Consider the following 25627-nt stretch of genomic DNA (forward strand, 5'->3'; position numbering starts at 1 on the left):
GTCGTCATGATCCTCACGACCGCTTATCATGCAATATCTGTTTGTTGTCCATATCCATACCAGTGTATTCATCCCCAGCTGCTAGTCACTACTGGTACCAGTTAATGAATGTCTTCCGTAGTTTCGCGTCTGGGTTCGCTTTTCTTCGTAACACTACGATGTCTGCGAGCTTGATATAGAACAGTGGTGTCTTGTATAGCCTACAATACATCACGCAGTATAACCAACTCGTCTTCACACAAACACGCAATGACGATCTTTTCGTCTTCAACCCTGATCGCAGCGACACCGAGTAGAGGTCCGGCGGTTCTGCCACCAACCTGGATGATAGCCTGTTTTGCCCACTTATCCTTTGGTGAAGCGCCACGGTAGATATACACATTGCCGTTGAGGTCTTTGGAGCCACTTTCAAAGGCGAGGACCGCAGTAGAGGACACATGGTGCGTGAAGCGCGCGTCTTGTTTTGATGCAAGTACGAACGAGAGTGCGGAATACGTCGAGGTGTGTTTCCATGTAGGTTGATCTTCTGGTCCCTTCGCTTCGTCCAAGGAATATAACACGCCGTCCAGACCGTTCTTCACAACCAGTGATGGAGGCTGCATGGGACTGGTCCCGGGGAGGGGTGTCGACAGCAAGTGGATGGGGGCGTCACCGATTTGTGTGTTCGGCAGCTGCGAGCCATGTGCGCCGACCCAGGTGACACACACTGTGCGTCCAACGTTTGCGTCCAGCTCGTCGTCGACCTCGTCCTTCGCCAGGCTAGGCACGCCATTGCCTAGGCCGAGGCCGCTGGTGTCCTGACCATCGCGTAGCGCCGCGGTATACTTCTCCAACGCCTCACGGATCGCCCAGAGTTCGGACGGGTCGAGCGTCTCAGGAATCTCCCCGTTGTCGTCAGCACCGTCACTCGCCTCCGAGGACGCGCGGACGGGGGCCGCAGCAAAAACCTGCGACCAACGCGTGCCCTCGTGCGCCTTGTCGAGGTGCAGCGTGAGGATACCGAACCTGCGCTCCGCCGCACGGTCCCATGTCCACATGCTAGTACTCGGCTGGATGCCATCCCAGAGCGTCCTCATGTCGAAACGCGGGGGCCGCCCGGGTCCTGTTTCGGTCTCCGTGGTGGGGTCTGGGCGGACGAGCATGGTGAGCGCCCGGGGTGTGAACGCGATTTTTATGTCCTCTGTGCGGGTTGAGGACGGCAGCGGGATCGCTACGGTCACTGAATCTGACGTCTGGGTCCAGGAATATGGTGGAGGCTTTGGTGGCTGGGAACTGTCGACATTCTCACCGGCGCGAGGGATGGGCGCCAGCTCGTCTGCTGAGGGTTCGTAGCTGGGAGCGGGCGACGCGTTGATTGAATGGTACGCCGAACTGCCGACGAGCTTAAAGAGTTGGCGTGTAGCATCATATGCTGTGTACGCAGGAACATCAGCTCCGCGCCTATGCCATAGGACATCCAACGCTAAGGGTCGCTCCTGTGCGGGCGGCAGCGGTAGGGGGAAACGTGCTGCCCAGATATCGAACTCCACGGTATGTCTGGAATGCTTCTCCGTTGAGCCGTTAGACTCTGCAGAGACTGTACCGCCTGTATAGTGCTTTGCTGAGAGGATAACCAGTGCCGTCTGTGGGTCGACAATCACTGCCTGGTGTACTCGGAAAGGTACAGTACCCTCCGAAGAGCCATAAGCGGGCGGAATCTTCAGCTCGTAGACACCCTGGAGGAGTGCTGGGCCCCCGTCGGACAGCTGCAGAGCATACAGATACCCATGTCCGTCGGACACAAAGAGTGATGTTGTATCGAGAAAGGCGGCTGAGGGGTACTCGCGTTGTGGGGAGGCGACATCAGGGGAGAGAACCTGCTTCGGTAGTTCATATAGCGTCTCAAACGAAGGTTCGAGAGCCGCCTACTTTTCCCGACGTCACTCAATGAGTATAGCTTAATACTTCATGCTCACATTCATGCTCACCTTGTCTAGGCCAACAGAGATGACTCTCTGTTCTTCATCAAAGTAAATCAAGCGTCCGTTTTGTGAGGACACTGCTAAATGGTTGTGTGATATCCTGCTCTGCACTTCTTGGAATGTAACATGAGAGCGGCCAGAAACGTTTGTCTGCGAAGGCTTATACTGAAGGGCATGGTGAGATACGACTTGCTCCTGGTCTAGCGGCGACAGCTTGTAACCCTCAAACTTTGGGTTCAGGAGTGCACGATTCGGGTGAAAATACGACATATCAAAGCGCCTCCTCAGGGGTAAGAAAGCGATACAGTATCACAGTAGATGACGGATTGGAAGACAGCCTCAGAAGAGCATAGAAAGCTTGTGGAAATGGCTCAGGACCGCTGCACGTGTTGTTCCATTCCGACGCAACTGGAGCCCTTGGCTTACAAGACAGTCGACATTTCACGAGACATATCAGATGCAATCCAAGCTAGCAGCGTCTGTGAATAGTGAGTCTTCGCACCCAACGACTCGACGGCCGACTTGTGCCTCAAGATGCAGGGGGCGCGTCGCAGAAAACGCGTGACAACGAGCGGCATGATCGTGACATATCGTGACAACACATATTCAAGAATGGGCGCCTGCAACTACTTCTCGAGACAGTCCTCGTCGACACCGCTTGTGCTTGTGTTTCTTGTTGTAGGCAAGCACAGTGAGCATCAGGATGCTGGCCTCACTAAAACCTCTTGCTCTCCGGGCTGCGCGTTCTGTGCCTGTCCAGATTCGTGCTCTGGCAACCCACGCTACACCCCTACCATCCGTACCCGCAAGCTCGCAGCTTGGACAGGTTTCTGCCCTTCTGGCAGAGAAGAATGAGAATGGACCATTGCGTCAACATTTGAACATACAGATTAATCCAAACCATGGGCTGTATGGGTTCTTTCGGAGGAAGGAGGACAAGGGCGCAGTCTCATACGAGACGCTTGAGACCGCAGATGTGACAAAAGACCAGAGTGGTGTGTCTCTTCGTTACACTTTCGTTCGCTGCGTTGTCTAGTATCTCATAGCTCAATCTGCTTCGACATTGAAATGCAGGCCGTTCCTGGAATGCTGCAGAACTCCGCCGCAAAAGCTTCAAGGACCTGCATACTCTCTGGTATGTTCTCCTGCGGGAACGAAATCTACTCGCCACGCAGATCGAGGAAGCGCGACGGCTTGGTGTCCACCCAAATTTCTTGTCTGTGCATGGCAGAATGTTGAAGGTGCGTGCCATGTGCCCAAATGCACAATTGGATGATATGCTCCCTGTGTTCCGCATGATTCCGGGACTACCGACTCACTTTTCTGCTGCAGTGTCGCAAGAGCATGGCTCGGATAAAGTATGTCATTAATGAGCGGCGACTTGCGTACGAGAGGGCCATGAAGGCATACGAAGAACAACGTGACGCAGATATGGCCGAGGAGCAGGCACAGATCGAAGCCGGAAAGCAGGAGCTAGCGGCTCAACAGCAAGCGGAAGCGAAGGCGAGGGAGGCACAGCTCAGGAAGGACGCGGGAGAAGCGCAGACCGCTGCACGACTGGCCGGTGCAGGTCTGTTCGAGACCGTGCAGCAGGGCGAGGGGCAGGCGAAGAGCTAATAGATTGGTATCCTACACTCTTGTGTTTGCCTATGCAGATCGACCACGACTCGGAGTCTGATGTCACTCACTGGACAATGCCCTTCTCAGCTTTGCTGCTACTGTGACGTATTTCGTACCCTTCCCCTGTTCCTCTCCCCCCACTGCACCATCTCCGCGCTCACCCAGCAGTCCCGCACCTTGCTGTCCTCGTACATTTCTACCTGGCGTCGCCCGCGCCGTAGGAGATGCTCGATCGCCGCATAGTCGCGTGGAGACACCAAGGTCGCCTGCGCCTTGAATGTGTACCGCACAAATAGGGCGAACTTGGGGCGTACCGCGGGTGGTTTGGTGTTGACCATGCGCAGTGCTCTAAGTCCGCACGTCCGTCAACGGCTGCGCCGGGTGCACCACTTTGGTCCCACTCACCGCCTGTACAGTGCGAGGACTTCTTTCTGCAAGCCTGTTCGTCGCATTGACATGTCCACGCAAGTGAAGGGTTGGGAAGCTAAGTGAAATGCGACATGTAGCCTGAGATATTCCTCGAGTCCGAGAGGTCGTCGCCGACGACAGACCGACGCGTGGGGTCACGTGCTGAGTGCCAGAGGAACGCGTCACGTCAGTGGCTGCTAGTAAAAGCGCGTCTCGAGGCTTGGACCAACTCTCTATCATGCTGCGTTTCTCTCGTTGTCTCAAGCCACCAAAATATCAGCCGCTCTCATGGCACCGAGGACTGGCGACGAGCGGTGACCTTAGTGCGGAAGTGGGAGTCCGCGACCCCAACGCGTACTGCAGTGATCTGATCCGCAAACGGGACTACGAGGCATATCTGGTGTCACACTTCTGGCCTCGCGAGATTCGCGCACATTACATAGCGCTGAGGGCTTTTTATGTATGTGATACTGCGGATTACGGCTTGCGGTACGTCTTGAAACCATGACCGCAGGTAGAGCTGGCTTCTGTGCAAGAAGCAGTGTCAAATCCGACTATTGGCAGGATGCGGATGCAATTCTGGAGAGACGCTATAAAGGGTATATCTGATGTGCGTGTGTTGTGCTCGCAATATACTGCTAGTGCCTGGGCCAATGGATATCAGAGGGTCGCACCGCGAACCAGCACACTGGTTGACGCCTGCGTTCCACTGTGCTTTTCGTGCCAGCGTTTGGCCGACTGACTTCCAGTGGCCTGGGGATCTTGTGGTACTAAGATGGACTACATCTATGAATGTGGTTTGATGACCGAGACCTCACATAGGGCAGACCGCCGCGGCATCCAATCGCGCTGGCTGTGCATGATGCGTGCCGGCACGCAGATATCCCGACGTACCACCTCAAGAGGATCGTCGATGCTCGGGTGAGTGGGTGCAGTGTGGTTGTGGTTTGTCACGTCATTGATTGAGACGCCTTCTCAGGATGCTGAGCTACACACGCCCACACACCTCACTGTGGACTCGCTCACCGCGCACGCGGAGTCCACGGCATCCACATTCCTGTATCTGCTGCTATCCCTGCTCAACCTTTCCGCATCGTCCACGCTGTCCCACGCAGCGTCCCACCTTGGTGTTGCGCATGGGGTCACGACGCTACTGCGCGCACTGCCGTACCATGCATCGCAAGGCCGAATGGTAATCCCAGCAGAGATAACCGCGCGACACGGCGTGAACCATGAGGAGGTATTCCGGAAGGGTGGCCACGCGAAGGGCGTCGAGGACGCTGTGTTCGATTTCGCCACCGTAGCGAACGACAATCTGCTGACATGTGTGGAGATGTTTAAACATGGTGGGGACGCTGTGGTACCGGGTAAAGCGCGGCCGGCCTTCCTGTCTGGGGTACGTGACTGCCAGCTGCGGTCCGTCAGCGAGTGTTTCCCCTGAGCATATGACATCTCCGCAGGTTCCGACACGGTTATATCTCGAGCGTCTCGAAGGGGTTAACTTTGACGCGTTTCATCCATCGTTGCAGGTACGGGATTGGAAGTTACCGTGGAGGATATGGCGTAGTTACTACAAAGGCGGTTTGTAGTGTACCTACCTATCTCAGACCTATTCGTATGTTGCAACTGCATGCATCAGTGTGTGACAGATGTACGGGCCCGATCAATCGCACAGCGCTCTTTCATTAGAAAGTTGGAGGTCCGCCTTGGCCAAAGCAGCGGCACGGTTGGCAGCCTGACCCGAACATTTCTCAGACGTCGACCGCTCCGAGCCACGCCACAGCGGTCGTCTCTCTTTGTTCTACTTCTCTCCATACACAGTGGTCGCAGCGGGCGCAGCAACGCTTCCCTGACGTCGAATCCAACGTATCGTGGACATGATGGATCGTCTATGTGGTGCGTATCCGGTATTTAGGGTCATGCGTACAGGGCGGTACCTCTAATCCCACCGCGTTATCATGCCTCGTCATCTGCCAGACGAGATTATCCAAATCATCCTGAACGAGCTCGACGACCCGACGGCTTTCAGCCAGCTCTCTAAACGCTACCATCACTTCACGAAAGACCCCTACGTGCGCTCCTCGTACTTTCTCACTCGCTATGGGCGCATACAGGCAATATTTTGGGCTCTGGGGAGAGGGAAATTGGTCAACGAGAGAGTACTGGATGTACGTGCATCCCCCCCTGCCTGTGTCTACCGGCGGCTCGAATGCCTCACCTGTTTCTCGCTTGCAACAGATCTTGCTATCTAGTGGCGCCCATCTTTCACGATACCTCGTGCAGTGTGCAATCCACCACTATTTCCGCGCACAGGTATCGTTCATTAAGACCAAATGGGTCCGCACCCTGCCCCTCCCGGTGTTCAACTATTTCTTGACCCTCGCCACGGCCACCTTTGGAGACTTCCCCCACGGCAAGAATGAGGATGACGGTTCGATCTTCACCGCTTTACTTAAGTGCAGCAGGTTTCCTACCGATATCCGTTCGGGGAAGTTGGACACGCTGCAGGAGGTGTTGGAAAAGTACAAAGTGAGTAATGACTATCTGAATCATGGTGTTACTTACCGCTTTGAAAACTAGTTCATCCCCTTTTCAAATAAGGTACGCTATCCCAGATATCGGAGAGAAACCTAACTATATGCGCCTTTTTAATGACATAGGACCCCCTCATGGCGCAATTCCCGTTAGTACTTGCCATTCAGCCTTGTCTTCTGCCATATGCGCGAGCCAATGGTTTCCGCATGGATCGCAAGGTACGATAATGGCAACTCTGCCTTATGATGACATTATTCATCATCATGATTTAGTATCGTAATTTCGTCTTCCGCAAGATGTTCGAGAAACCGGCGGTACCCTTTGACGGGCGCGTGGGCGAGATCATCCAGAATGTGAAGGATTTAACACGTCTCGACACTGAGTACGTGTTGATTGCCCCATTTCCCTCGGCGACTGGATTCCTCGAAATGAAGTACTGACGGATCCGTGATGTCATGACAGTATGTTCCTCAGTCGGACAGTCGCCGCGGAGATATGCATGGAAGCACGGACGAATGAACCTGCGTATACAGCTCTCAAGAGACTGGATAAAGAAGGGCTTCTCAAGTTCGAGCTACTGTGCGTGCTTTTCACATTAGTATGTGTGAATAACTCACAGGGGTACAGATCTGTTGTTGAGGATTTGACCAAGGCGAGGGATTTGAGCACGCGTCCAATGATGATCTAGCTAACCCTAAGCTAGCTATTTGTCAACACCCGTTCCATCAGCAACACGTTCACCAATCATGTCCTCAGCACGCTGTATCGCGACTTTACGTCCCAAGATCCAACTGTTCGTCTTGTCCTGCTATGCACGGTATTCTTTTCAGAGGTGCCGCTCCTTCCTACCTCGCTGTCGATTACCTCGGCGTCTTCAGGGCCTCTCAACAACTATGTGACCACATGTCGCGAGAAGATCGAGGGCTTAGGACTGGCCCCTATCACGCGTCAGGATCTGTTTGAAGTACTCGTGAACAGGTTTGCTCCAGATCGCTTCGGTGGGATCCTGGAGTACGGACGAAGGGTAGTAGGTCTGGACAAGACGGAGATTAGCGCGTTGCTGCGTGACGTTGCATTCGCATGTTTAGAGGTCGGATGCAAGGGGAAGATGCTGAAGAAGCTATTCGAGGCTGATGAAACGCTCTCGGACGTTGTTGCTGCGCATGTATTACGCAATTTCCAGCTGAGCGTCGACGATCTACCGTCCCCTGACGACGAGAAGGCTTGCCGGAAGTTCGAAGCTCGCCTTTGCAGAGATGTCACAAGACCTCTTGGGGTGCCCTTGGGCATACCAGGAGGACATGCAGAGCAATTGCCAGCAGCTGCACACTCTGCTGTCGGCGAGGCAAACGTCGAAGATGCTATGCATGAAGATCAGGAGCATGGAGACCAGGAAGATGGAGGTGCTGAGGAGCATGAAGGCGATGAGGAAGACGATATGATAGGATCAACCGATACTGCAAATGAAGACAGTGGGGAGGACCTCGTGCGTCGGGACCACCTTCTTTGATGAAAATTGTGTCCACTGACTAGGCGCGACCACTCTTGATGCTCAACAGGGCCCGATAGGTCAGGACACGTTGTCTACCATGATCCGGAAGGACGAGCTCGCGCCGTCTCGTCGCCGACGATTCTATGACATGTATTCATCTTACAACGACACCATGGGCAAGCTCCCATATCCTGTAGGTGCGTAGCCACAGTGTTGTATTGGTTGCCTACATTCACCGCTCTCGAAGACTACATGATTGTAAGTCGATTTATTCGCATCCACTACGGTCGCCGAAGCGCCGTTGCCGCGGTCTTCATGTTGCATGCTGTATTGAACGGGAGCGTAGCTGTGCGTCTTTGCAATAGTCTATCTTTTGGTTCAGCAGCTGAAGGATCCCAGGTTATGCAACCGTATTCTTATAACGAACCATATGACGCAAACGCACGCATGCCGGTGACACTGAAGTATTTCAAGATGCTCGCACGAATCGGTCGAGCTCCAGTACGAGCATTGTTGACTGTCGTCGCAAGAGGGGCTAACGTGTCTGCTGATTGCAGACTCCTTCTCTCTTCGAGGACATCGAAACTGGAACAGAATTCTACTTCAGCGAGGAGGATTACCTGACACAAGAAGAGCTAGCTGGGGTGGTCTCCAGCCCTGCTAGGGCGCGGTGCCGTCGGACAAAGATTAAGATGGAGGTCACCGCGAAGCCTGAAGTCGTCGTGATCCCGCTGCCTCCTGTTCCAGGACCATCTCGAATCCAAGGCCACACACGGGGCAAGAAGAGACCTCGTCGTTCTGCTACGACAACGATGAAGTCATATGTCGTCCCGGATAGTGACGACGAGGAAATCGCGGAAGAGAAGGTGGACGATAGCGTGAAGAAGAGACGCTCAGAGACCAACTTGCAGCGTTGGATCAAGCATTTAACCATCCTCCACAAAGAGGAGCAGAAGAAGGTACTGGGATCTTGCTCGTAGACCAGCTACATTAACACTTAATTTACTTTATGATCCAGTACAAGGAGAAGAGAAAGCTCGAGCAAGCAGCCACAGAGCCGGGTATTAAGATCCGTAGTCCGAAGGTATGCAATGTGCCCGTCTCTTACATCATACCGCCTTATGTTCCACACAGAGCGATTTCTTTAAGGCGTTGACAACAAATCTTGCACGCCTTCGTAAGGCAGACAGAGAGAAACGTAAGGCCCTGTATGGGCCAGATGTTGCCAGTGACGATTATAGTGAAGGCGAGGAAGACGAGTACCAATATCGGACTACACGGTCAAAACGACGCAAAGTCAAAGATTGAGTGGTCCATCCGAGTCTCCAACTCAACAACAATCGCATGAAACGCATACCGCATACATCATTCGAACTTAATCCCAGCATCGTTATGGACCGCCTCCAGTACGCAGCATGTCTGTAACACGATCCATCCATTTACTTTATCCCTGCGTATTCATTCATGTATTTCATCATGGCAGTTATGCCTAAGCAGACACATGAACGCCCTCTATGCCCTTGTTCTCCACCCCCTCCCCCTCCCTTGATGGTCGGCCTGTAGCATTTTTTGAATGGAATTTAAGGTCTCATGTTCATTGTCATAGCCTTGATTTGATCTGAGTAGTGTGTAGTGTGGCGCCATACCTGCATTTTTCTCTCGCCAATCAACAGGCCTGCAACAAGGAGCACATTGGTAACATTTAAAGAATAGGCTACTCCGACCCCCCTTCTTACTATCGCTGTCGCATATGTAGGTCTTCCGCACGGGCGGATCAGTTTAAGTAGGTAGGGAAGGGTTGCGTGATGTTTACCCGTTCACTACCAATGTGCTTATTTGCTTTCGGGCTTCGACGGCTTCCATGTTGCTAATCTCGTGCCCTGAGGGAACGTGCTATAGGCGATACACAATGCTTTCTGAATCACTTGGTGGTGTCTGAACACCATGCAATTTGGTCTTCTACATTTGGTCTTGATACGTACCTTCCATGGTTTTCGTCTGCGCCGCTCCTCGAGATTCTCACACTCTGTGATAGACGCAAGCATGCTAGCTGGTACTACATGCCGGAATACGCGCGTCTCGAAATGTGTAACGTTCTACCTTTCGGCGGAGATGCACCCAAGCTCATGCACGTGGACCTATCTGGTGTTCACATTGATTGGTCATGGTTGTGTTTTCTATCTGGCCTGACCGCGCCTGAACTATCCGAGCATCGCGGCCGACATTCCGGGAGATGGCGCGGATGTTACGAGAGACTCCCATTTGCAGAACCTCGTTTCTCAGCTCGGTTTCGAGCGTTGCCATTAATGCCTAACATCCTGCGGTTCTCGAGGCTTGACGCTTGAAGTTTTTCGTGATCCAGTCATTACGGCCATCACGCTGTCAAATTATGTTACATTGCTGCTGCGATCAGGACCAAACCCTGGGCGGTTGTAGGATGTGCGGCTGATGTGAGAACTATAAAGTAGCGTGATATGCCCTCCATTACCCTCAGAACCAGAAGTATGCCAAGCGAGATGCCCTCCAGTCAAGTCATCGTCCTGTACGACTTCCCAAGCACATTTCCGGGAAAAGCGTGTTCGCCCAATGTGTGGAAGACTAGGTGAGTCTCGAGTATATCATGTACGCTGCTCCAACCACGAATATCTTACCACGGAGCAGACTGTGTCTGAACTACAAAGGCTTGCCGCACAGGACTATTTGGGTTGAGTATCCAGATATCGCAAAGGTCTGCAAGGAGATCGGAGCGGAACCGACGGCTACCTATCCGGACGGTTCTCCGTACTACAGTGTTCCCATCATCTACGACCCGTCGACGAAGAGTATCGTCTCCGAGTCAGCCAGGATTGCACGCTACCTCGACAAAACCTACCCTGACACGCCTGTCCTCATCCCTCCGGGGACGGATGCGTTTCATGCGGCGTTCAACGACGTGTTCGAATCGCTCGCGCTTCTACCCATGCAGCCCCTCGTGCTGCCGTCGGCCTCCGACGTACTTCACCTGGAGAGCCGAGCATACTTCCGAAAAAGCATGGAAGCATGGCTTGGGAAGAAGTTGGAGGAAGTCTATCTTGTTGGTCAGGCTCGCGAGGAACAGTGGAAGAAACTCGCTGAGGGATACACAAAGATGGCTATGTGGTTACAGATGGACGGAAGGGACAAGCTGTTCTTCGGGGGCGACAACATATGCTACGCGGACATCACGGTAGCGAGCTTCCTTGGGGCATTGAGGCGCTCCTTTGGGGCTGATAGCGCAGATTGGGCGGCTGTAAAGGAGTGGGACGGAGGAAGATGGGCGCGCTTCATTGAACGGTTTGACAAGTACGAGGTAGTTCATGAGTAACGAATGAGGGTACTTGCCGACATTTCGGAAACAGTCTATGGTACATCACAACTCGTGCGAGCGTGATTCGCTATACTCGACACATTCATCGAGCTGACAATGTTTTATTGCCGAGCCGAGCATTCGGTTGACCTTTTTTGCTCCTGAATACTGGTAAGCTTGTAGTATTCGAGTTGACTACATGACCTCAAAAGATTAGATCCGTAAACTATATGTGATCCGTGATACAATAAACTTACAAGCTCGACGAGTTGCGCACGAAGGCATAACATTAGCCGGGGCGCGTCGATCGCCAGTGGCTACGGGATATATTTCACTGTGTAAGCCTTTTGGCGGTGCGCGGCCACGGAGTCAGCTCGCCACAGCTGAGCTGCCAGAGTCGCTACTTGGTACCGCTACGCAGACCAGACTTGGGATTGTGGCCTATTGTGGCGAGCGCATGCCATCATATTTGGCATTATTTGTAGTACCTCGTAGACTTCGCGCGAACCTCTCTGTATGATCCTTACGCGTTTGACAGAATTGAGACAAACGCGATATATCTTTGTCGATCGTTCTCGCTTCGCGCCTCAGACAAACTTCAACAAGACCTACACCGGCCACCACACGCGGTACGTGTACTGTAGGTGCTGACCTTTCACACCACATAAATATTGCCATCTATATCATAATGAAAGTTTGAAGTGAAGCCAAGACAATGGCTAAACGATGGAAGGGAAAGCCTCACTACGTCGACACCCATCTAAACACATGCCAAGACCCATGCATCCTACCGTCAGACGGCCGATGTTTGATTCATAGACTTCCCACCGAACTCCTAGTGCAAACATTCTTACTAGGACTCACGGACGTGTTCCAGGCCCTCGAGGACACTCTCGACTTTGGTCACAATGCTCCTAATGTGCTAGGGCAACGGATGCCGTTCGAAATCCTTGTCTCTCACGTGTGCCACCGATGGCGAGCTGTTGCACTGAACGCGCCAATGCTGTGGACCGAGATTGAGCTCTCACGTCCACCACTACACAACAGGGCCGAGACATGCCTGGAACGGTCGAAGACTTCTCCCTTGAACATTGTAGCCGACATCTCTGCGTTTAACTTCGACCCGCAGGTAGTGCTCAGACATATCCCACCACAAAACATGCCCCACACCAAACCTATAATCACATTTTCGTCATTCGTGTCTCCGCATATGACCCACTGCCGGAGCCTTGCACTAAAGACGCCAAATTTGGGCTTGATGCGTACTTTGGTTTTTGACCTCCATGATTTCCTCGTCTGCGCCGCTCTTCGAACGTCTCACACTCTGTGTCAAGCACACTGGCTGGTACTGCATGCGGAAATCCGTGCGTGCAAAAATGTGTAACGTTCTACCTTTCGGTGGAGATGCGCCCAAGCTCACGCATGTAAACCTATCTGGTGTCCACATTGATTGGTCGCGGTCGCGGTTTCTATCTGGCCTCACCACGCTTGAACTATCCAAGCACCGTCCCGATACCCTGCCGACATTCCAGGAGATGGCGCGGATGCTACGGGAGTCTCCCAATCTGCATAGCCTCACTTTGATGGAATCAGGGCCGGCTGGAGGCACTGATGAGTGGGACGCTGAACTAGCTGACTCCGATTCACTCAATCGGGCGATGCTCTGGTCTGTCTCGCTTTCGGAGGTGACCCTCATCTTCAATGAGCCCGACTACCTGACAGACCTCGTTACGGGTTTCGTGTTTCCCAACCTCAAGACGCTCCATCTGGGAATTAAACGGCCTGAATCTGATTGTACACGTCTGCTGGAGAGTTTAGCGCATCCTGCTCCTCACACCGAGAAGTCTGTCCTGGCTGGCCTAGAGGAATTGGACATCGTGCGAATGCCTGGAGGAAGTGCGGACGCTGTACGAGCCGTCTACAATGCGATGCCAAAGCTTTCCGCTCTCAATATCAGCACTGCAGACGCCTCAGCGCATTGGCACACACTGCTACTATGCGAAGAGGTGCTGCCACGCCTCACAAAGCTCGTGATCGGCGGCCTAACTGGAGCTCAGATGCGCAACTTGGTCGCCAAACGTCAAGAGCGGGGCGCACCTCTGTGGGAGCTCATTGTGCTCACGTCGCCCGAGATGACGTGGGAAGACATGCAGTGGCTGAGAATGAACACGCATATGTTGCGTGTTGTGCCGTCCGAACAGAATGGAAGGCAAACCTAACGATGATGACCCCGGAAATTGCGACGATTGAGATGGAAGTGAGTCAAATCTGATCGTTTCAAGGTAGCAAGCATAGTACCTGTAAGTCGACGACATCGTGGCTGCTGTCCTTTATAGATGGTGGCTTTAGATCCTTATGAATTCACCTTGAAGGACTTCGATACGAGATCGATGCTGTACCGTGAATATATCCTTGTACCATGCGCTGTGCCGAGGCGTCATACACGAGACAGGCAGCGCAGAAGTGAGGAAGTATATCAATGGGTTTAGTGATCCCTTGGTACCCTAGACCATTTGTGCATCATGATGCTGCCGGACTATTCCGCTCATGCAGTTCCGTTGCGTCGCGCTGACCGTCGAAGACAATGTCCTACGGAAATCCCATGAATTACGTGCTAGGTCACCGTAGTACTGATGTTGAGTCCTCATTCGCTCATTTTTGGGCGAGAGGTCCGCACGAAAATTGGAATTGTATCCCACCCCGGTGTGGTTCAACCCGGCGCGGTGTTTGAGCTGCGCTCATTAAACATCTACGGGTACTTATTCCTCTCTTATGACTCTTACTAGTACCACGCATACAAACACATGTTAAATGCGTATGGCGAACACTCACTCCTGAAATGGAATCACACTCGATTGTTGATCGATCATTCCCAAATACTTACACCGTGGCGCGGCGGCAACAGCCTACTATTCATCATCGCTGCCTGGACATAGACAATTGGGCTTTAATACTACGTCTGGTTAATGCAGCACCTTGATCCCAGATTCCAGTACACCGAATGTAAGTGAATGCTCAACAGCCCAAGAACACATGTGCGCCCCACACGTGCGGTAAAAAACGCCCCGATCCACGCGTCAGTCGCTGCGTATTTGACGAACTTCCAGCTGACCTTCTAGGGCAAACACACTTTGCGAGGGTACCTGACGTGCTCAAAGCCTTCGAGAATAAGCTCGATCGCAGGTTCAATCTTACTGAATCGGTGAAATTGAGGGTGGCGTTTGAGAACACTGTCTGTCGCCGTCGTTAGCGTGATAGAGCATCATGCATCATGGATGGCACATTCTATGAACAAAAATCAACCTCTCGTAACATCTGCCGTTTACGAACGCCGAGACTTATCTCGAAAGGTCGGGAAATGCTCTCTTATGCATTACCGAACTTGATTCAGAGACTCTTATCCAAATGTATATGATAACAGAGGGTCGAGTTGTTGAAACGCGCCGATCCGCGTGGTCAGGAACGAGCTCGCAAGCTCGGGCGCGCGAGTAGCCGGGGGCCGGAGGCCCCTATCGTAGTATAAAATGACCGCGCGCGATGTATGTACGCTACGCGATTGTCCCTTACGGGCATCGCTACGCCCGTGGACAAACGCGCTCGCCGCGCCGTCGCACCGTTATTCCAACACGAGTACAGTTCGTCGTTACAGTCACGCAGCAATTCTTGTCGCTCGCCTCCGCTCATGTGTCTCACAGGTGAAAGTTTGCGTTGAGAATTGCTCATACTTTCGTCGTGCACACCATAGTCCTATCCCTCAGCGACTTACCCTCAGCCCCAATACTTTAACAGTTTACACACACCTACTCGTTCAAGCATATAGACTTCCTTGCTTGCTGGATCGAGATACCAGCAGCTGACAAGTTTTCTGCCTTTCAATGGTAATGTCCCTCAGTTCTCTCGCATCATCTTAACCGGTGTCCACTTCGATTGGGCATGATCGCACTTCCTAGCGGGACCGACCTCACTCGACTTGTGCAACAGTTTCCTTGACACACGCCCCACATACATGGACCTGGCACATATAATCCGCGAGCCTCCAAGCTTGAGAACCCCGTGTCTCAGGACCTCTGGGCCGGCCGCAAATGAAGATGGTTGGTACATTGCGAACCAGCCATCGAACCTGTATTCTGCATCTCTCCCGAAAGTGACACTCCCGTTCATAACATTTGACTACCCCACTCATCTCGTATCGCGCCTCGCCCTCCCTGGCTTGAATATACACAGACTTGAAGTGAAGTGTCCGGGCTGTGGTATCCTCATATAGTATGCGAGGACGTGCGGCCACACCTCATACAGCTCATCGTCGGAAAGCTCATCGGATCACGCATGCGCACACTCATCAATAAACGGCAGGAGTGGGGCGTACATCTGTGGGACATCGTCCTGGTCAGGCACCCGTAGATGGAATAAAAGTACGAAAGCCGGCTAATTCTTGATGCGCACACGTTCTGCATCGTCCCACCGCGTGACGAAAGCGGGGACTCTGACGCCGAAGACGAAGACGAATAGACGGATGTCGGTTCGGACTGCACTAGCGACGAGGAATAACGGAAGGCTCAGTGAGTAGGATGCACAAAGCCTTTTTGGGGAGATAATCATAATCTTGCTTTCGACAGGCGCACTTCGTTGTTTTTAATGTGAAGGGCGTGTGAAGAATGTATCTTGTCCCTAGGACGCCACATCACTGTCGAGGCGGACAACAAAGTATTACTGCAGCACATATTCTAGATTACTAGAAACACATGAGAGTGAAAGGGAAATACAGATAGGTAGTTTCAGAACTTACAATGGATGCAGACTACGTATTCACAGGTGAAAACTACACAGACACTGCAAGTGCTCAATAGAGGCAAACCGAATACTCGGATCGGCAAACAACTGTCAGCTCGATAAGTGTATCGAGTGTACACTCGCACGATCTGTAAAGTATTATACACAGTTTCCGAGTCGTCGGCAAGTACGTTCCACTCATTACTCATGAACTACCTCGTACTTGTCAAGCCGCTCCATGAATCGCGCCCTCCGTCCCACTCCTTCACAGCCGCCCACTCTGCGCTGTCAGCCCCAGAGGAGCGCCTCAAGAACCCAAGGAAGCTTGCTATTGTGATGTCCGCGTAGCATATGTTGTCTCCTTCGAAGAACAGCTTGTCCCTTCTGTCCATCTGTAACCACATAGCCACCTTGGTGTATCCCTCAGCGAGTTTCTTCCACTGTTCCTCACGAGCCTGCCCGACAGGAGAGATTTCCTCCAACTTCTTCCCAAACCATGCCTCTCTGCTTTTTCGGAAGTATGCTCGGCTCTCCGGGTGAAGTACCTCGGAGGTCGACGGCAGCATGAGGGGTAGCATGGGTAGCGCGAGCGATTCGAACACCTCGTTGAACGCGGCGTGGAACGCATCCGTCTCCGGAGGGATGAGGACAGGCGTGTCAGGGTAGGTTTTGTCGAGGTAGCGTGCAATCCTGGCTGACTCGGAGACGACACTCTTCGTCGACGGGTCGTAAATGGTGGGAACACTGTAGTACGGGGAACCGTCCGGATAGGTACCCGTCGGTTCCGCTCCGATCTCCTTGCAGACCTTTGCGATATCTGGATACTCAACCCAAATAGTCCTGTGCGGCAAGCCTTTGTAGTTCAGACACAGTCTGCTCCGTGGTAAGATATTCGTGGTTGGAGCAGCGTACATGATATACTCGGGACTCACCTAGTCTTCCAAACATTGGGCGAACACGCTTTTCCCGGAAATGTGCTTGGGAAGTCGTACAGGACGATGACTTGACTGGAGGGCATCTCGCTTGGCATACTTCTGGTTCTGAGGGTAATGGAGGGCATATCACGCTACTTTATAGTTCTTGGGGCTCGACATTAGCCGCACCATCCTACAACCGCCCAGGGTTTGATCCTGGTCGCAGCAGCGATTTAATATAATGTGACAGCCTGATGGTCGTAATGAATGGATCACGACAAACGGCAAGCGTCAAGCCTCGAGAACCGCAGGGGCTCTGCAAATTGAGTTTCCCGTGACATCTGCGCCATCTCCTGGAATGTCGGCCGCGATGCTCGGATAGTTCAGGCGCGGTCAGGCCAGATAGAAAACACAACCATGACCAATCAATGTGGACATCAGATAGGTCCACGTGCATGAGCTTGGGTGCATCTCCGCCGAAAGGTAGAACGTTACACATTTCTAGACGCGCGTATTCCGGCATGTAGTACCAGCTAGCATGCTTGGGTCTATCACAGAGTGTGAGAATCTCGAGGAGCGGCGCAGACGAAAAGCCATGGAAGGTACGCATCAAGACCAAATGTAGAACACCAAATTGCACGGTGTTCAGACACCACCAAGTGATTCAGAAAGCATTGTGTATCGCCTACAGCACGTTCCCTCAGGGCACGAGATTAGCAACATGGAAGCCGTCGAAGCCCGAAAGCAAATAAACACATTGGTAGTGAACGGGTAAACATCACGCAACCTCATCATGCAATATCACATATTCCCTCTGTGATTCTCCAAACTTGATCACTACATTCGAAGACATTGGGATATCAGTTCAACTGGCATTCATATATGTTAGGCGCGAACTGACCGTCGCCCGCTTTTAGTTCGAAATATCGGGATGTGGGAACCATCTCGTCATTAACGAGCGTCCCGTTTGTGGACTCCAAGTCGATGATGAATGGCCTGTGGTTGGATAGCGCAGTATCAGCATGTAGTCAAGGGGGAAAGCACAATGACTTACTTCACAGCGCTCTTAACCTCGCCGAACTCATTCTTCTCTTGCACATGTCGGTCTTGTAAAACCCAGACTTTATAAGACGTGAATTTGAGAGGAAGAGATGGCCAACACACATTGAATCACAGCGTGTTGTTTGGAGCACGAAGGGTGTTCAATAGCAAGATCCGCTACAGTTCGATCTCGACCTATCAGGTACGCACTCTGTCGCTGTATGTGAAGCAAGTCTGCCATGCACAAGACATCATTATCCAGCGAGCATCTCAAGGTTGTTTGATTCCCGAACTCACCTACTTGTTCTTTCCCCTTGAAGACATATAATCTCCACCCGACTGCAGGCTTTCGTGCTTCAGGCGGTTCATGGTACTTCAGCACTGTACTCGTTCCGTCTACGTGCTGGACTGTCTTCGTAGCAGCCGCGAGCAGTCCAGACGGTGCAAAGTTGGGTTTGGCCTTGTCCTCTGGAGAGTCTTCACGCTTGGAGGGTGCCTTGGACTGCGCTCTGGACGTTGGCCGGCGCGGCGAAGCTGACCGATGCGATGGCCCTCCACGCATGTCCGTATCCCTTCCCCTTTCTCGTTCAAGTTCTCGATCTCGGTCACGTCCTCTCCGTCTGTCGCCTTCACGACCTCTGCCTGTACGCGAGTAATTGTGGTATTCAATGGAGTTATTATGGCGCGAACGGTACCCATCCCTGGTATCCTCATGTTCAGACCGTCGCGGTCGATCCCGTCTCGTGTCGCTATCTCTCTGACGGCCGTACTTAGGGTCATCGCGAGCTGAGTGCGCTGCATCCCTGTTCCTGTAGCGGTTTTCCGAGCGATGGGGTCTATCAGGCGATGGAGAGGTCCGTGCCATGACTTTCGGTTTGGGTCGTGAGGTTGAAATATGGAATCGCGTCCTTGTGGCTCCGTTGTGGTTGTGGCTATAGAATGGAAGCGTTGCAATTAGTTATGTATACCTCTCTAAATAAAATTAATAATCGGATATGGTGTAGTGGCTAACATTATCGCCTCTCACTGCTGTGATCGCGATAGCCCGGGGTTCAATTCCCCGTATCCGAAGTATTTTTGCGAAAGTATGATCGTCGAAGCTCCCATCCCCTTGGTTGTTCTACAACAACACAATTTGTAAGGGCGCACACTTTTTTCTGATGCATGTTGTGTGAAGCTTCTCGACGAAGCATCCCCATCGCAAATGCTACAGTAGGTACCGTACACAAACTACACGAACAAACACCAGATCCTCAATAATACAAGTACAGGGTATAATTCATGTGCAATAAATAGTGCCAATGTAGACGTCACCAGGATACGGCCCAAGATGGTCCAGGATATCGGCGTCCACGACGTTTGGCACCATCATGATAGTGCACTGTGCGTCTGTTGCGTCGTCATTCCCGGGACAAGCGACGACGTCCGAGTCGTCACTCGAGTCCGACACAATATGGACCTCTGTCTCGGGATGCTGGAATCCCAGGAACCGCCCGGGGACAATCGGAATCGGGTCCAGATAGTTGTTCATGCGAGTGAAGTCGGGGACCTGCAAGAGCAAGAGTAAGCGAACACTGTAGGTGGTTGCTGAGTAGATGGCGGTAGGGCAAGCGAATTACCATCGAGTCGATTAGGTCAGCATACGCTGGGTTTCCCACTCTGGGCGTCCCGAAAGTGCGCGACATGACGTGGATGTCCGACGGGAGGTTCAGGGTCATATAGAGTGCGTCGAGCTGAGCAAGGGCGCCTCCCAGCGAATGCCCGACCTACAAATCAGACATGAGATATCAGTTCATCAGGCTCCAATAGAAAGCTTACCAGGATGACAGTTGTAGCGCCCTTCGAGGCGATAAGACTCTGTGTCTCGGCCAAAATTATCTCTGCCGTTTGGGCCTGCTCATCGGCGAACCCGCTGTGCACCCAGACATCAGATGACACGCCCGGGAAAAGCGTGCTGTTCAGATTCTCCGTGGTGATGTCGACGTCAGTGAGATCGGACAGCCTTGATGAGTGTAATATCATTGAATTTCGCATTGTACGGCGAGGGGGCAATCGTGCTCACAATTGTGTTGGGTCCGTGCCCTGATGGGCAACGACTACAGCGTTCTGGCTTGGCCAGTATCCAACGTAGTCTGACAAGGATATAAGACGCGAGATTATGTTTATATACTGCGTTGTTACTTACACAGTTGGATAGCATCACCGTCTCCGCCCGTCAAAGTCGCCTCGAAGCCCGGAATGGCTGCGCATGCCTCTGGTGGGTGTCACAATTACTTTACAGTCCTTCAATATGAATCACTGCGCTACTTACCGCCACACTGCCATCCTGTAATGATGTCTGACGCGCAGTATGCAGCCCTTGCCAGTTGCTCATAGGGTTCAAACGCCGAGATTTCGCTCGACGTCAAAGTGAGAACGGATGATGGGTCCAATACTGATGTGATGGCGTCCCTCGCGGCTATAGAGACTGGTGCCGGACTCGCGACGACGCTCACAACGCTCCACAAGGGGGAGAGCGCAGCAAGCAGGACCCACATCGTTCTACTGCTGTCGGAGAACTGGGGGGTTGAGCGACCCACGGAGTCGAGCGGGCTTACAGGAAACCAGTCTACATTGCTGGTTATATCTGGTCGTGCAACGGCAGCTTGTATTCCTGGATGCATCAGGCAACCTCGGGGACAAATAGACATGACAAGCCGTGTGATCTCTCTTGCTTTCCACATGGCGAGGAATCGGGAATCACCACGCTGACATACGGCTAGGGCTAACAACAGAATGCAAACCATACGAAGGACCTGCGGAGCCTTTGGCCGGTCAAAAATATCCCAGTGATGGTTGGACACAACGTACTCGAGGGTGATAGAGCGACCATTTGAGCTAGTTACGGTGAACTGCAGCGCACTGCCTGTCCCTGAGCACGGTGGTTAACGTGAGATTTCGCCTGTAGAGCGGCTGCGCACAGCAGCAGCTGCTTCAATCAGTGTCAGAGCAAGCTGCCGACGGCTTTAGTAGGGATATCATGCAGTCTGGTGATCGTGTTCCATGTGGTCGAATATAGTTGGCACTTCGTGGCTGCGCCGTGACCTAGAAATCTCATTTCGGGTCAGCTTCCTCATGCGATAACGTGCACAATAGCACGTTGTCGCCGAGAGCTGGCATCACGGCAATCTTGGCATCGATCCGACAAGCAAATGAGATTGGAGAAAAGTAGGCAATTTCGCACTACATTGTCAGTGCCATAAGGTGTTTGGGATGATGAGCGCAGGAGGAGAGGGCCTTGGATCCGTTATTGATCAGCCGGTCAGGGCACACGATCGTCGATCGTGGGGCGCCGCACAGTGCACTCCGTCCGGCGCCTCCGCATCTCTCCTCTGGCCAGCGTCTTTGCTCTCTGCTGGCACATCTAACTGCGGCTGAGCAGCCCGTCCACAAGAGCCCCAGCGTGCACCGTGGACAACATTATGGCTCGTTCTTGATCGCCGGGTCGATGAGGGCGGTCTATTTCATGCTGGTTGGGGTGTGCTCGGAGCGTCAATGAAGGCGAGTGGTCCAATTCTTTATGTATGTATCCGAGGATTCGGCGATATATTTGGGATTTTAATCAAGCAAATAGATTGCTCTCCGCGCAGGCTTCGCGATCGAGTCTGTCCATTAAGCTCACGGTGCCTCGTAGGTTCGTGCTTCGCTGCCTACACGTGCTCATCGACTTGGACCAGCCATGTAGAACCACATCTACCCGTTCAAATCCTGAGCTGTGGTAATTCTAATCGACGGCGCCGATGGCTGTGAGAAGCCGGATAACCCTCATCTCGCGCACAAGGCCGTGTCGAGCTCACTAAATATGGTAAATTTGTCTTGACTACAACTCCACCGCAACGCACATCGAGGTTTATTGCATCTCTCACATCGTGGAAAGCACTATTAATAGCAATATCCCGATCTCACTCTGCAATGAAATTACCTGCACGCGGTCCTCAAGAAGGGGTTCTCGCCGCTTGCCGCTGCCAGAGCACTATATCGTGGATGTATTCCTGCGATTATCTCGCCTAGCTGCGCTTCGTCTAACACACCACGGCGGAACAAACTCTGCAAGAATGTAACCCCGTTACTGACTCACGGTCTACATGCCGACTTCGTCGGACGCATAAGCAAATTAAAATTCGTGCATATGTAATGAATATTTCAGTATGAGGCATTTTCGCTAAGCATATACAATGCACCTGCAGGGCAAATCGTTTATGCGGACCAGCTTGTAGGTACAGGTTTAGCTCCACGGGACAAACACACCGAATATGTTCATGTATACCGGTGATACCTTGAAATCGTTCCGGCTATTATGCCACGGAACAGTCTAAGTGGGGATCAAATAGGGCCATAAAATATGGGGAGACTTCTAAAGTCGCTTTGTTGTGGCAACCGCGACCGGTTCGCGGGTGTGTATATGGAAGGCTATGACGTATGTCGGAACTTGGGGGACCGCACCCCAATCGGCTCCTGCTTCAGAACCACAGTGCATAGCATGACATCGTCCCAGAGCTAGCTAGCCAAACGTACGGGAACGCCGCGGCAGGATGAGGGTGGTGCGGCCGAAACACACACCAAAACGTGGCACAGCTGTCCATCGCTGACATTCACTGCTCGCTCCACCCCGGCAAACACAAGATCTCACAGAGTATCTGCGATTCAATACCGTGGGGCGGCGATCTCACGAATCTGGATTTGCGGGTCCTGCAGTGTGAGAATCGTGGGCACTCAGGTACATGGTGGGGCTCCACTCATCAATCGGTGCTTACACCGTATGTATCCCGATGGTGCCCGCTCCCTTGGATGGTTTGGGACGCCGGTGGTAACCTCTAGCGACCTTTTTACTGCGGTCGTTAGACTGGTTGGAGTAGCTGGAGCACCTGCACGAAGCTTGCCGTAGAAGTCATGTATGCACCGTTGTGGAGACATTGACTGGAGGCTTCGCGAATTCAGAAAATTGAAGAGAGTTTCGCTGTGGAATCTGTGTGTTGGCGATTCTCGCCAAACGTCTTCTCTCTGCCCAAGAAGTGGACATCGGCACGAGCTAGTTTAGCCCCGCTGTCCCGCACTACGTACACATATCCTACGTAACTCAAAGTTTGTCCCATTTGGCGTGTTCGTTCGGTCTTTGTGACATTCCTGCAATCCTGCATGGATGGAATCAATCACTTAAACATGGGTAAAAGTTCCGGGTTCATCCAATTACCATCCAACGAAGGAAGTGCTCTGAATCCTAGTCGACCCGGTTGGATCCTGGCCGGATCTAGAGTTCGAGGGTGTTCTGGTGAGCGCGATGGCGAGGGCACACGGCCCGGTGCAGTGGCGTAATAAACTTCCATTCTGGGAACGCGATTTGCGACAACTGGTCGCAAACTGATTATTGTTGTTTGAGTATAAAGTATGGGTCAGACAAGATCTGATGCGGCGTCCGATTGACAGCGTTCATTTCAATCTCCAGGGGCAGTGGCCAATACACGCACGCTGGGCGCACCCCTGATTGCAGGCGAGATCTGCCCCAGAAGAAATGTGGGAGGCATACCAATAAAACGTGCATACCCCCATCGTCGTTGTGCGGATCGTAAGGCGGCACTGAGCTGGCTGGCTGCGGTACCCCGCGGCAAGAGCTTTGGCGCCGCCGCACGCGCGGCCTTCCTACACGAGTGATTTGGGCCTGAGCGTCACCTCCGCTATCATTATACGCAGTGTGATAACAGACAAGCATGCGCTCTTCTCTAGTTGTCTGATGCGACTGTATCTTTCGTCCGCACCTTTTCCACATTTCTCGCGCGGGCAACACATGGATCCATGCGTTAAAGGTGTCGAGCCTGGGAGCGTTATCGTCCCAGAAAGTTAAAGAAGTGCTTCGCTCCGGAGCGGTCGCATATTCATTTGATTCGAAGCCCTGAAAGAATCCCTCGCGCTGTCGATGGCGAGCCCATGGTTTCGGCGGTTTTGTGTATAGAAGCGAAGCGAGGGAAACATATACAAAATCATCTCAGCTGAGCGAGCCGGCGCGTACATTGGCCAGAACTATCCTATCCAGAGAAGGAGGCTCACGTAAATTGCAGCTGGGAATAGGACAAATGACACGCACGAGACCGGCAGGTTTCACTCGAGGCGCAGGCAATGCCCTGAGCCGCGATATGCCGCAAGGCTCTGGTTTCTGCATATTCCGACACCTGTCACACGCCAAGCGGCCGGATTTTGCTATATCTGGTTTTATTGTTCTATTGTCTCCCGGAAAGGTGAATGCGGCCTTGGATGTGATGCTGAACATTTGATACCTGCGGCTCTTCGTGCAAGGATAGCTGACTCCGCATAATTTGCGACCGGGAAGCAGAAGGGCTAGGTGGTGAACATACAGGGCCTGGGGCCCCCGTCACTTAGGCTAAGACGATATGATGTCGTCAGGATAATGTCATCAAGTCGACGAGTGGCCAGTAGAGCCACAGAGTCAATCCCTTCGCAAACCGCGGTCCGAATAATAGTACAGCGTGAGAAGGGGGGGTCTGGAGAGCCATGGAATTGCAGCGGCGGATCACGAGGGCATTGCGGGACCCAGGCTCTCCGTAATAATGCACCATGAGCGGTCCAGCCAATTTTCCATCCGAGAAGTCCGCACTTGCGGTGAAGGTTTGCACAGGAAAGGCGGCTGAGCAGGTGTTGGGATGATGCCGAAGTGAGGTGTGCCACTTAGGATCCCGGCCGGTGGTTCTACACGTGAACATATATCCAAGGACTTACTAAATTGTGTACGGGTCAATGATTTAACGCCTACGACATGGAAGATACGATTGCAAAAGCTAGGATAAAGTCGAGTGACAGCCAACGTCTCCATGGGCGCTAAATTGTGTTCGCCACAGGGTTCAAGTAGCGCCCATGAGCAGCTGTCTATTCAGTGTTGTGCATGATGGAAGTTCACCAGATGCGCCCAGGGAGAATTCGCGGGATCACATCGTGTTCGGGACCGCAACAGGTTCGTGGATTCTGTGGCATAATGTATGTCCCCGTGAGATAATAGGTCCATCCGTGACCCGTCCAGCGTCGCCTGTCTAATGAAGGTCTCTGTGTCACTAGCGGCGCGACATACAACATGTATACGATCTGTGGCAAGACAGACAATCAATGTCGATGCAACCATTATTGTAAGCCACAGTTGCCGGGATCGGAGAAGCGGAGCCTGTGGGATGATCCACGCGGCCGAGAAAATGGGGTATGACAGGCATGGTGGATCTGTGGAGACTGAAACGAGCATAGACGAGTTTGCGAATTCCGGCTCTCTTACGCAAGGTCTGAGATCAATTGGAGATGAATCGCGATTGGCTACGACTCCGCGGCCGCTCCGCATTTGTCGATGCTTCGCAGGTGGGCCCTATATTTATGTGTCCTCCTATAAGCGAGCTGGTGCCCCCTTGCTCATTCAATCCTCTTTCCGCTCCACCGATTGTCATTGAAATCGGACTTCTAACCACGAAGTAAGTTCCGACCTCTAGATCGCGGCGAGCTTCGATCCGAGGCTTGATCGACTGACATTTTC

The 25627-nt window shown here is 52.7% G+C and overlaps 11 protein-coding genes and 1 non-coding gene across 12 annotated transcripts; 6 read left to right on the plus strand and 6 right to left on the minus strand.

Moving 5' to 3' along the window:
* Window positions 1–46: 46 nt before the first annotated feature.
* Window positions 47–2294, minus strand: POSPLADRAFT_1172109 (hypothetical protein). The gene is made up of 2 exons (XM_024488167.1): window positions 1968–2294; window positions 47–1904 (listed from the first exon to the last, which is right to left on the minus strand). The coding sequence occupies exons 1-2, from the start codon at window positions 2229–2231 to the stop codon at window positions 201–203; spliced, it is 1968 nt and encodes a 655-aa protein (XP_024336639.1). The 5' UTR covers window positions 2232–2294; the 3' UTR covers window positions 47–200.
* A 370-nt stretch (window positions 2295–2664) lies between these two features.
* Window positions 2665–3578, plus strand: POSPLADRAFT_1048315 (hypothetical protein; the record flags this gene model as incomplete). Its single annotated transcript, XM_024479489.1, has 3 exons — window positions 2665–2956; window positions 3036–3202; window positions 3294–3578. 3 exons carry the CDS (start codon window positions 2665–2667, stop codon window positions 3576–3578), a joined length of 744 nt encoding a protein of 247 aa, XP_024336640.1.
* Window positions 3579–3676: 98 nt separating this feature from the next.
* POSPLADRAFT_1149168 (hypothetical protein) lies at window positions 3677–4039 on the minus strand (the record flags this gene model as incomplete). Its single annotated transcript, XM_024486278.1, has 2 exons — window positions 3677–3929; window positions 3987–4039. 2 exons carry the CDS (start codon window positions 4037–4039, stop codon window positions 3677–3679), a joined length of 306 nt encoding a protein of 101 aa, XP_024336641.1.
* A 188-nt stretch (window positions 4040–4227) lies between these two features.
* POSPLADRAFT_1149031 (hypothetical protein) lies at window positions 4228–5578 on the plus strand (the record flags this gene model as incomplete). The annotated part of the gene is made up of 5 exons (XM_024486250.1): window positions 4228–4449; window positions 4504–4599; window positions 4812–4928; window positions 4978–5385; window positions 5450–5578. 5 exons carry the CDS (start codon window positions 4228–4230, stop codon window positions 5576–5578), a joined length of 972 nt encoding a protein of 323 aa, XP_024336642.1.
* A 369-nt stretch (window positions 5579–5947) lies between these two features.
* Window positions 5948–9621, plus strand: POSPLADRAFT_1075353 (hypothetical protein; the record flags this gene model as incomplete). The annotated part of the gene is made up of 14 exons (XM_024482804.1): window positions 5948–6157; window positions 6228–6518; window positions 6570–6590; window positions 6650–6742; window positions 6797–6906; window positions 6987–7103; window positions 7152–7176; window positions 7228–8010; window positions 8084–8213; window positions 8264–8364; window positions 8416–8517; window positions 8574–8975; window positions 9035–9100; window positions 9151–9621. 14 exons carry the CDS (start codon window positions 5948–5950, stop codon window positions 9322–9324), a joined length of 2625 nt encoding a protein of 874 aa, XP_024336643.1. The 3' UTR covers window positions 9325–9621.
* A 911-nt stretch (window positions 9622–10532) lies between these two features.
* POSPLADRAFT_1059140 (hypothetical protein) lies at window positions 10533–11359 on the plus strand (the record flags this gene model as incomplete). Its single annotated transcript, XM_024481125.1, has 2 exons — window positions 10533–10618; window positions 10678–11359. The coding sequence occupies 2 exons, from the start codon at window positions 10533–10535 to the stop codon at window positions 11357–11359; spliced, it is 768 nt and encodes a 255-aa protein (XP_024336644.1).
* A 697-nt stretch (window positions 11360–12056) lies between these two features.
* Window positions 12057–13830, plus strand: POSPLADRAFT_1035374 (hypothetical protein; the record flags this gene model as incomplete). Its single annotated transcript, XM_024477077.1, has 5 exons — window positions 12057–12470; window positions 12676–13522; window positions 13543–13598; window positions 13624–13641; window positions 13678–13830. 5 exons carry the CDS (start codon window positions 12057–12059, stop codon window positions 13828–13830), a joined length of 1488 nt encoding a protein of 495 aa, XP_024336645.1.
* Window positions 13831–16323: 2493 nt separating this feature from the next.
* POSPLADRAFT_1048319 (hypothetical protein) lies at window positions 16324–17129 on the minus strand (the record flags this gene model as incomplete). The annotated part of the gene is made up of 2 exons (XM_024479490.1): window positions 16324–16984; window positions 17044–17129. 2 exons carry the CDS (start codon window positions 17127–17129, stop codon window positions 16324–16326), a joined length of 747 nt encoding a protein of 248 aa, XP_024336646.1.
* Window positions 17130–17803: 674 nt separating this feature from the next.
* Window positions 17804–18628, minus strand: POSPLADRAFT_1149759 (hypothetical protein; the record flags this gene model as incomplete). The annotated part of the gene is made up of 5 exons (XM_024486345.1): window positions 17804–17862; window positions 17927–18021; window positions 18080–18131; window positions 18190–18300; window positions 18364–18628. 5 exons carry the CDS (start codon window positions 18626–18628, stop codon window positions 17804–17806), a joined length of 582 nt encoding a protein of 193 aa, XP_024336647.1.
* Window positions 18629–19055: 427 nt separating this feature from the next.
* On the plus strand, window positions 19056–19137 carry POSPLADRAFT_t107. The gene has a single exon. It is a non-coding gene; the product is annotated as a tRNA-Glu (tRNA).
* A 135-nt stretch (window positions 19138–19272) lies between these two features.
* On the minus strand, window positions 19273–20603 carry POSPLADRAFT_1183565 (hypothetical protein; the record flags this gene model as incomplete). Its single annotated transcript, XM_024489012.1, has 6 exons — window positions 19273–19615; window positions 19686–19832; window positions 19885–20068; window positions 20129–20198; window positions 20252–20320; window positions 20378–20603. 6 exons carry the CDS (start codon window positions 20601–20603, stop codon window positions 19346–19348), a joined length of 966 nt encoding a protein of 321 aa, XP_024336648.1. The 3' UTR covers window positions 19273–19345.
* Window positions 20604–23039: 2436 nt separating this feature from the next.
* Window positions 23040–24367, minus strand: POSPLADRAFT_1149138 (hypothetical protein; the record flags this gene model as incomplete). The annotated part of the gene is made up of 5 exons (XM_024486274.1): window positions 23040–23237; window positions 23399–23463; window positions 23630–23742; window positions 23859–24010; window positions 24185–24367. 5 exons carry the CDS (start codon window positions 24365–24367, stop codon window positions 23040–23042), a joined length of 711 nt encoding a protein of 236 aa, XP_024336649.1.
* Between the last annotated feature and the right edge of the window lie 1260 nt (window positions 24368–25627).

The sequence above is a fragment of the Postia placenta genome (assembly GCF_002117355.1).
Source record: "Postia placenta MAD-698-R-SB12 unplaced genomic scaffold POSPLAscaffold_11, whole genome shotgun sequence".
NCBI lineage: Eukaryota > Fungi > Basidiomycota > Agaricomycetes > Polyporales > Adustoporiaceae > Rhodonia > Rhodonia placenta.